Raw genomic sequence first — 10,866 nt, 5'->3', positions numbered from 1 at the left:
GGCATCTCTGGAAAATTTTCCATAGTGTGTGAGTGCGTGAGTGAATGAGTGTGTGTGATTGTGTGTGTGTGTGTGCCCTGTGATAGGTTGGCACTCCGTCCAGGGTGTATCCTGCCTTGATGCCCCAATGATGCCTGAGATAGGCACAGGCTCCCCGTGACCCGAGGTAGTTAGGATAAGTGGTAGAAGATGAATGAATGAATGGATGAATGAATGAATTATAAATTCTAATAAAAATAGTCATGATATTAAATAACAATTGTAAAGTATTGTGTTATGAAAATAGCGGAAAACTGTTAATAAAATAAAATAAAAGACTCCTTCCATAAATATTCAATAAACATCAACATCTCCTTGCAGAAAACGCCACCATAGCGACGATTAAGAACATACGTCGTATCGTAATCCAATCCTTTAGGAGCACAGTTTCTTGGTGGTTTTTGAGATTATTGCAGAAAAAAATGTTCGATTTTGCATCTTTTTTATTCTAAAAAAAAAAACATTTGTGTTGCAACTCATGGAGTTTTTTGTGTTGTGTTTTTTTTTTTTTTTTTTGTATGTTTGTTTGTTTTGCATGAAACTACTTAAATTGGTAAAATCGCCCCAGCACAGAGTTCTTCTTTTACTCTCCTACACGTGTGAACGGGCTGAACGTGTAACACGTCTCGGCTCAAATCTGCAGAAAATCTGACAATATAAACAAACTCCTCAGAACTTCGCTTGATTTTATGTTCAAGTTTTGTAATTGAAAAAAAAAAAAAAAATCGTCAACTCTTAGCAGGACTGGTGATTAATTTTGGATTGTGCCGAGTCTCTGACCTGCAAGTCCTCATGACCATGGAAGATGTTACTATGGAAACCAAGCCTTCTTGTCCGTATAAACCTGCTATACAGTCAGAATCTGGAATTTACAATCTCAGCTGTATAATCAAAATTTTGTGCATCGTTTCGCAACCTCTTAATCGTTGTTGATTTTGGAGCCTTAGCGGCTCAGTTGGTTCTGGGTTGTTAATCAGAAGTTCGGGGTTCAAGTCCCAGCACTGCCATGCTGACTTTGTTGGGCAGCCGAGCAAGGCCGTTAACCCTCCCTACTCCAGGGGGGTTATAACTTTACACAGGGTATCAAATTCCCCTGAGCTCCGACCCAAACCTCCTCAGTGGGATATGCAAAGAAAAAATTCTAGAAATGACGTCACTCGCTGAGCTTGCAGTAGGAACTCGACTGTGGTTATAACACAACTCTGCCACCCAAAACAAGTAAGCTCCAATAAATTAAATAAGAAATATCAGCCTGTGTGTGGACTCGAGTATTGATGAAGGCTGAAGGACCTAATCCTGGCTTGCAGTCCTCTGACAGTCAAACAGCACATTTAGGCGAATAAATAAGGTGCTCACACAAGCAAAACAAACGAACTGTTAAGCAAGTTTAATAACGGTGGGAGCAGAGAGCCGTGGAGCACAGGGCCAGAACGTCGAGAAGGGTATTAAGGCAATTCCACATGAGCTGAAGAAGTGGCATTTTGACTGAGTGAGCTGAAGTTGCCTGCCTTTGCAAAGCGAGTAAAGTTTGTCGAATGAGGTGTTAAAAGTGCAGCTGTTCTTCTCTCTTGCTCTCTCTCTCTCTCTCTCTCTTTCTCTCCCTCCATCATCCCACATACTCGCCTCCTATTAATCAGACCTCTGAAACCTGGTGTGCAACACTAATTGCCTCCTCCACCTCCTCGTGAGACGAGGACCAAGAAATCGAACACAGCTCCCTGCAATCAATAGCAATTAGGAGCATCCTTGAGTAATCCCAATAAAAGCTGCGATTTGGGAGACGGCCAGACGACCTCTAAGATTGAGAGTCAGAAATCTTTTTTTCTTTTTCTTTTTTTCACCCCTCCTCCATACAAACAATCCTTAAATCTTCAGCAAAGCAAACAGTAAAGAAAACGTATTTGTTTCTTCAGAGAGGAAAGTGCCGACTCGGTGAGTGGAGGATTAATTACCGGCGTCTCTTTCGGTTTAGTTCGCTCGGGCTCGTTTCCTTAAATCAATCCACACGCTGCTGTGTTTTAGAGCGAACTCATCCACCAAGTGCCTTATGCAACCAAGAGAAAATGAAATTTTTTTTTACATGAAGAAAATTAGTTATCGAAAAAGAGAGAGGGGAGGAAAAAAAAAGAAGAAAAGAAAAGAAAAGAAAAGGAAAGGAAAGCCAACCCAACCCTCTACAAAGGTTAAGTAATTACGTCGTACATGGCCAAAGTCTTTTCATGGTTTTCATACAAGCTGTAGAAGAAACACAGTGTTTAAAGTGGGTCACGCAGCTCCGAACAATAGCTGAAGCAAACAATAGCTCGCTCCTATTTTCTCTGCTTTCACAGAGTATAATTCATCCCACAAAAAGAACAGACACAATAGATCCCCAGAGCTGCTCAGCAATGTTTACCGCTGCGGTCTGTACAGAGAATTAAATCTCAACCACGTGGAGATTTCTTCTTCTTCCTCACGCTGCTTGATGAGAATTAAAGATGAGATTAAAATCTATCACATCGCAGAGCCGTTCGCTTCTCGATCCTCCTTCGTCAGACGACGGGAAGTCATGCGCTATAGTTCCGCAACTTTACACAGGGACCTGCACTGGAACAGACGAACACGAACAGAGCTGGAAAACGTGTCGCCTAAACATTTCTAGGAAGGAGTCTCCAGTGTCGATGCTTTGAGATAGAAGCAGGAACGACGAGTTCACGCTTTGTGGTTTCTCGGTTAACACGATAACCTGAGTTTCTGTTGAGAGAGAGAGAGAGAGAGAGAGAGAGAGAGAGAGAGAGAGAGAGAGAGAGAGAGAGAGAGAGAGAGAGAGAGAATCTGGCGTGGTAGAAGAAGAACAAAACACATGCTGTTATAGGAACACAGTAGCTATGTTTCATCAAAAGTCTGGAAATCAAATGGTCTGGAAATTCTTAAATTCCACAGCATTCCAAATCTGGAAATCCTTATATATTCCCGTACTTCTTTCAGTCTCAAAAGTGCTCGAAATTCCAAACTTCTCCAGTTTTTTTTTTTTTTTATTTATAAGACTGTATATTTATAATCACACCCCCAGTGTCACCCACATGAGGATGAGGTTCCACTTTGAGTCTGGTTCCTCTCAAGGTTTCTTCCTTTACCGTCTAAGGGAGTTTTTCCTCCCCACAGTCACCTGAGTCACCTCAGACTTGTTCATTAGGGATAAATACATACACGTTTAAATATAAATCTAATATTAATCTTGTATTTTGTATTCTATTAATCTTTATATTCATTCACTCATTTTCTACCGCTTATCCGAACTACCTCGGGTCACGGGGAGCCTGTGCCTATCTCAGGCGTCATCGGGCATCAAGGCAGGATACACCCTGGACTGAGTGCCAACCCATCACAGGGCACGCACACACACTCTCATTCACTCACACAATCACACACTAGGGACAATTTTCCAGAGATGCCAATCAACCTACCATGCATGTCTTTGGACCGGTGGAGGAAACCGGAGTACCCGGAGGAAACCCCCGAGGCACGGGGAGAACATGCAAACTCCACACACAAGGTGGAGGCGGGAATCGAATCCCCAACCCTGGAGGTGTGAGGCGAACGTGCTAACCACTAAGCCACCGTGACCCCTATTCTTTTCATCCATCATTTAATATTTTAGAGTTCAACTGGTTTCAAATAGCAGGTTTATTCTTCACCTTAGATTGTCGCCCTTGTGAATGAGCTGTTACCATAGAAACAATGAACCTACATTTCCAGAAATCAAATTCATACAGAGAAACGTTGTTAAAGTAAATAACAGAGCGTTTTCATTTGAAACCCTCTTGACGTGAGGAAACCCTACAAGCCATAGATGTAAGATTTTATAAAAAAAAAAAAAAAAAAAAAAGCCTTCACCTGAGAGATCGGACACTCAAACCAGAGAGGAAATCTAGACTTATTTATTATTTTATTTGAGTTACTGCTTTTTATACAACACGTCTTTATAAATGTTTCCTTACATGCCAAAGACTGCGTGGCTATATAAAAAAAATAATAATAATTAAAGAATTAATATAAAGATAGAGATTTAGTCATTCATTCACAGGAGCTTTTAGAAAAATGTAGTTTTCATGGAAACCCAATTTGTTCATTCAAGAAAAAAAAAAAAGTAATTTTATATGTAAGAAAAGTCATCAACCCTGAATACATGATCAGCATTTCTGTGCAGATTACGAGCGTGTAAATCATTCGACACTAATTTAAAGAACTCAGACATTTAATATTAACCACCCAAAATAATGTGATCCCAAACAAATCCATAAATCAAGACGAACAAGCCTCGCTGTTCCATTGGGACGCCGTATTTCCGTCTCTGGTCAAATATTAAAGCGTGTTAGCGTAGCGTCTGTGAGCTTCCCTTTTATGGAGTTTTGTGGGCGTGGCTTAATTAGGACGAGTTAATTAATTAAGGCTCATTGAAGTAAATCGTTTGAGTTCGTTTCATGGAAGAAATTATTTCCACACAAATATACGTAGTGAAAGAGAGATAAATGAGACGTGTCGAGCTCAACGTACACGGGGCGTAAAAAACCAGTCAGAGCTCGGGCACAGGAAGCATGCTGAAGGCCCTGATGCAGTCCAGTAGCCACGATGAAGGAGCTGACCACACTTTGCCCAGACGGACTGGCCCGGGTCTGCTCGAGCTCTGTGGATCGTACAGGACGTAGTGAGTGCAGAACGCCTGATCCGAGTCGGGCCGAGCGTGGTACGCCGCCGCCATCACCGTCTGAGTCACGTCGCTGTCGGCTTTGGGCTGCCGGCTGAGCATCTGGCCTCCTCCGACCCTCACCAGCTGCACCAGCTCGTCTCTCGGGGGCTTGTGGAACGAGCCGAGCAGGTAGAAGAAGCAGCCGTCGAAGAGCGGAGGCAGCTGGGAAGAAGAAAAAAATAATCAACCACACCGCTATCACCCGAATGCTCTATTTTGTGGAATCACCTCAAGGCAGAAGATGTGAGCGCTGAAAGAACGGAAGGTTGAACGCCGAGCAGTGTGTTATTTCTTCTTAAATGACTGTGCGCTTTTCTTTCTCACCCCATTCCCCGTTCGACACACGCCACGCCGACCGCCTCCCTCTGATCTCGCTCGGTTTTGCATTTTCACTACAAATACGTCTCACAGCTTAGTGGAGCTGTGGCCGAGTTGTAAAAAGGTGAGAGATTCTTATTGTTCTTCCTCAAATCTTGTATCGATGATGATGATGAGAAGCACATGACCACTGTCTTCATTGTAAATGGCTTATTCTGGTTTTATATCATATTACGTTATAATACTTAAATAAATAAAATAAATAATAAAAATATACAAGTAAATAAATAAATAAATAAAATATTAATAAAGGGGGGGGCACGGTGGCTTAGTGGTTAGCACGTTCGCCTCACACCTCCAGGGTCGGGGTTCGATTCCCGCCTCCACCTTGTGTGTGTGGAGTTTGCATGTTCGCCTCGGGGGTTTCCTCCGGGTACTCCAGTTTCCTCCCCCGGTCCAAAGACATGCATGGTAGGTTGATTGGCATCTCTGGAAAATTGTCTGTAGTGTGTGAGTGTGTGAGTGAATGAGAGTGTGTGTGTGTGTGTGCCCTGCGATGGGTTGGCACTCCGTCCAGGGTGTATCCTGCCTTGATGCCCGATGACGCCTGAGATAGGCACAGGCTCCCCGTGACCCGAGGTAGTTCGGATAAGCGGTAGAAAATGAATGAGTGAGTGAATATTAATAAAAACAATAGAACATGGTTGTGTATGAAGTCGTGTAAACGCTAACTACAATGCGAACGCTGTCCAGCTGTAGAGTGCTTTGGCCTCTGGGACGTATAGAAACTGTTCCTTATTAACTTAAACTCTTTCAGGAAGTACAGCGATGATCTAAATCTCTCCGCTGAGCAAAAATAAGTGCTCCCCTCGGGAGGTGATGCTTCCCTGCATGAGCATCGAGGGAGAAATGAAGCTCTGTAAATGACCCGCGATTCACACGGCAGCGGTAATAAAAACCGAGATGTCCGAAGGGGACGCGAGGACGGAGACGCTTCATGCTGACAAGAGATGCCATTATAGGAGCAGGGACCCCGTGTGTGGCGTTATTACGGCTCCCTGCGGACGACCGCGGTCAGGATGTCACACTCGTGTCAGATTCACTCACCAGACTGACTCTGTTCAGTCGAGACCTCTGTGGCCCGTCGCCCGCCTCAAACCCGCTCTCCTCCATCCACCGGCCCTGCTGCAGACACTCGGCCAGCCCTGGGACAGAGACGCATGGACACATCACGTTTACATGCTGGAAATTTATAGAAAAATGTGATCAAGTCATTAAAAGAGTAAAGATTTATTGACAGAAAAATTAAACTTAGGCAAAACCCAAAGTGACGACGGTGTATTAATAGCTCTTAACAGTATTAGTGTAGAATTATTAGGACGAGTTTATCCTTAAACAGCGTAGCATAAGCACAGGTTCATTATTCATGTACTACACTGTTAACGGTTGAGTTCTCATCCTCCTGAAAAACACACACATCGGAGGACCGTCGAGTCGCCGGTGTTGCCAAGTTCGGCTTTATTGTGCAGAATTGAGCTACTGACGTTCTCAAGGTCTCAAGTTGGGGTTCAAGCAATAAAAACAAACACAAAGACAAAGTGCTGTGACAACTGTGAAAATATCTCAGTGCCAACATTCCAACATTCGAACTCATTACAGCTCTTTATGTGAGACTTTTAACTTACAATTTTCAGCATCTGAAGCTACAGTAAAGGCAAACAACACACACACACACCACACACACACACACACACCTCCAAACACACACGCACACCTCCACACACGGAAACACCTCCACACCCGCACACACCCACCTCCACACAAACACACACCCACCTCCACACAAACACACACCCATCTCCACACAAACACCTCCAAACACACGTCCAAACACACCGCCAAACCTCCACACACACACCTCCAAACACACCTCCACACACACCCACATCCACACCCACCTCCACACCCACCTCCACACATACAAACACCTCCACACACGCACGCCCTCACACACCCTCCTCCACACAAACACGCACCCACCTCCACACACACCTCCAAACACACCTCCACACACACCTCCACACACACACACCTCCACACACACAAACGCCTCCACACCCGCACACCCTCACACACCCACCTCCACACAAACACACCCCCACCTCCAAACACACCTCCACACACACACACACCAACACTGACCTCCACACACACACACACAGGAAAGACTTCACTGTGTGTTTACCAAGAATCTTGTAAAACAATGTGATTGAATCTTTCAATTTTTTTTTTTTCATTTTCTTTACGGTTTACAGTCAGCTTTCACAACTACCACATAGTTACCCCACACACACAGAAACCTACACACAAACACACACCCAGGACTTCAGACCAATAACCCATGATTGAATTCATAGGCCCTTAATCATCACCCTGTAAATCTACAGTAAATCTCAAACCCGTACCTGGCTGCAGCGACACGGCCGCAGATGTGCGCATCACTTCTAATCTCAGTATATTTACTCATGAGCAGCTGGAGGAGGCTTTCAGCACAGACACAGGCAGCACTAAAATGCAGATAACTGGCTCATTTTTCAAAAAAGGACAAAGCAGTGTTTTTTTTTACCTCTGGATATGTTGCTGTATAAGAGAAAAAAAAGCCAGGTTTCCATTTTCTGATTTCTAGACCGTATGCGGTGGCCGCTGAGACACATTTATTGTACAAGGCCACTCAACAAAGGCAGCAGCTGCTAGTGCGGCTACAGAAAATGGGCATTACCTGTTTTTTTCATCTGCTCTACTCGTTTACAACCATCAGCTAGTGTTGTGTTCAGACAGCCCAGGTTACACAACTCTGTCAACTACTTAAAGAAAGACACACTTATTTTAAAGGCAGCTTCTGTTCTTCTGAGCATGAGGACAGAGTAAAAATTTTGCAAGAACATTTATAGACATCGAAAACTTTACATAATGATGATGTTAATAAAGCTATTACCTCATCATTATGTCAGTTTATATTACCTCATCATTATGTCAGTTTATATTACCTCATCATTATGTCAGTTTATATTACCTCATCATTATGTCAGTTTATATTACCTCATCATAATTTTGACACTCTATATTACCTGATCATGACTCTATATTATCACACCGTCATTATGTTTCTCTATATTACCTCGTCATTCTGCGACTATTTTACCTCCTCACCATTCTGCGACTCTGTTACCTCCTCATCATTCTGCGACTCTGTTACCCCCTCGTCATTCTGCGACTATGTTACCTCCTCATCATTCTGCGACTCTATGTTACCTCCTCATCATTCTGCGACTCTATGTTACCTCCTCATCATTCTGCGACTCTATGTTACCTCCTCATCATTCTGCGACTCTATGTTACCTCCTCATCATTCTGCGACTCTATGTTACCTCCTCATCATTCTGCGACTCTGTTACCTCCTCATCATTCTGTGACTATTTTACCTCCTCACCATTCTGCGACTCTATTTTACCTCCTCATCATCATTCTGCGACTCTATACTACCTCCTCATCATTCTGCGTCTCTATATTACCTCATCATTCTGTCACTCTATAATGCCTCATCCTTGTGATTCGATATTACCTCTCTCATTATGTAACTCTATATTAACACATTATAACTCTGTACTGCCTCATATTCATTATGTGACTATATTACCTCATCATTATCATCAGTATAACACCGTATCACCTCATCGTCATAATCCTCATCATCCTCAGAATCACTCCATATTACCTCATCCTCTTTATGTAACTCTATAGTGCCTCATCATCATTAGGACACTATATTACCTCATCATCATCAGTGTAAATTCATATCACCTCATCCTCGTTATGAAATTCTATATTACTTCAGTGTCATGATGAGATATATGAGATACTGTATAAGATACTGGAACATGATGCTCATGTTTGGTCTTATGTGGCTCCTATAAACAATCCCCTTCTTTATGTATACGGGCTACCCGCAAGCCCCAAAGAGGAATGAAGCAGGTCAGAAAATGTAAAAAAATAAAAAAAATAAATAAATAAATAAAAAAGCCGGGACATTTTCAGCCAACATTTTCCACTGATGCTGCAAACATTTCCTTGCAGGTTGATTTAATATACTGTCATTTTTTTCCAGTCAAAATTCTAAAGACTCTATTTCCAGTTCCATATTAAACTTAAATATTATCCATTTCCTGTGAGAGAAAGCAAAAGTGCTGCATATTTCAAACAGGGAACTTAAACTGGTTCAGGACACCTATATAACTCTCAGAGCTCCACATTCATGTCGATTGGCTCATCTGCTGGTTTTATTGCCGTGGGAAAAAGAAAGACTGCTCTTTAGACGCATCGTTGATCGATAACTCGTATGAATGTACTTCAGTGTTAAAAAGTAGAGCTTCCACGCAAAGTGCGCAAAGGTCTTAAGCGTAAAGCTCGATCCCTCTGATCCGTCTACAAGCCCCTGAAAGAAATTTCCTCTGCACTCACTAAGGATAGCCATGAGTGTAAATGGCCTTCGAATGAAAATTAGATCTGTGAGGTAACCATGCGTCACCTCCACGTCCCGCACAATCTCTTAGCCTAACGGAAAGCCCTGTTACAGACGAACATTTTGCATGCCTTCGTGGACGTGTGACACTCGGTCATTAGCAAGATGGCAAACGTAGCCACAATGTGAGAGTTATCTCCATCTCCGAAGCTGCAGAGTCTGTAGTGCAACAGTGCGAACTCACACCTCGGCACCCCACACACACACACACACACACACACACACACACACACACACACACACACATTCCTCTACAGCAGTCATCAGCTATAATTATGTTTCTTCTGCCTCTTTAATTACAGCTTTCATTTCCAGAAACCCTGTCAGGCCGGAGACTCTAACGCCTCATCCTGGGGTTAATCCGACTCTCTCAGGACATTAGGGCCGGCTCGTTACCCGAGCGGAAAGGAGCCATTAGCATATCAGCTAATTAGATTCGCCACAATGAGGACTGCGTGTAAGTGTGCAGATGAGCCCAAAAGCTTGACGTGTGTAGTGCACAGTTCAAGCGCCTCTGAGCTGTCAATCACAACACAGATGACAGATAATCGAAAGCGCTTGTGCGGTGATGAGGCAGGACAATCGCAATATGTTTGACGACGCATACGTTTGGGAAGAAATTCATGTCCTTGCAACCTGAACAATGTTTATTAAAGATTTATAAATCTGATACAAGCTTTTCGATTATGAGGTCAAGATTTGATTTGATGCTTATTTCTCAGGACTCTTAATTACAGACATTACATTCTCTTTTGAGCCTCTCTCATCAACAAGGCTTTTACACCTGGCCCCCAGTGATGGCCCCCAGTGATGGCCCCCAGTGCATTTGGTATGTGGTAGCACAGTGGGTAAGGCGTTGGACTACACATTGGAAGGTTGTGAGTTTGAACCCCAGGTCCACCAAGCTGCCACTGCTGGGTCCCTGAGCAAGGCCCTTAACCCTAAATTGCTCAGTTGCAAAAAAAAAAAAAAAAAAAAAAAAAAAAAGTGCGTCACTCTGGATAAGGACGTCTGCCAAATGCCATAAATTTCTGGTCCCCAGTCTCTTGGTAGTCCCAGTAATGACAAGCACATGACTATCCTATGACTTTAAATCAGTTTAAATGTTATATAAGATGTTTATTACATAGATACACGTCCTAGGTTTCCATTTTCATTTGAGAAACATTATCAGGACCATCAGCCACTATCACATGTGTGA

At 43.1% G+C, this 10,866-nt stretch overlaps 1 protein-coding gene across 1 annotated transcript in view; it reads right to left on the bottom strand.

Moving 5' to 3' along the window:
- Positions 1-3,944: 3,944 nt before the first annotated feature.
- Positions 3,945-10,866, bottom strand: part of bard1 (BRCA1 associated RING domain 1) — a 26,440-nt gene continuing 19,518 nt past the window's right edge. The window contains exons 10-11 of the mRNA XM_060877110.1: positions 6,194-6,291; positions 3,945-4,930 (exon numbers count right to left, since the gene is read on the bottom strand). Coding sequence (XP_060733093.1) covers positions 4,595-4,930; positions 6,194-6,291 — 434 coding nt within the window. The 3' untranslated portion in view covers positions 3,945-4,594. The remainder of the gene's footprint in view (positions 4,931-6,193; positions 6,292-10,866) is intronic.

Source organism: Tachysurus vachellii, chromosome 8 (assembly GCF_030014155.1).
Source record: "Tachysurus vachellii isolate PV-2020 chromosome 8, HZAU_Pvac_v1, whole genome shotgun sequence".
Classification (NCBI taxonomy): domain Eukaryota; kingdom Metazoa; phylum Chordata; class Actinopteri; order Siluriformes; family Bagridae; genus Tachysurus; species Tachysurus vachellii.
Note: the sequence above shows the minus strand (reverse complement) of the source record. Positions and strands in the feature narration are given on the sequence as shown.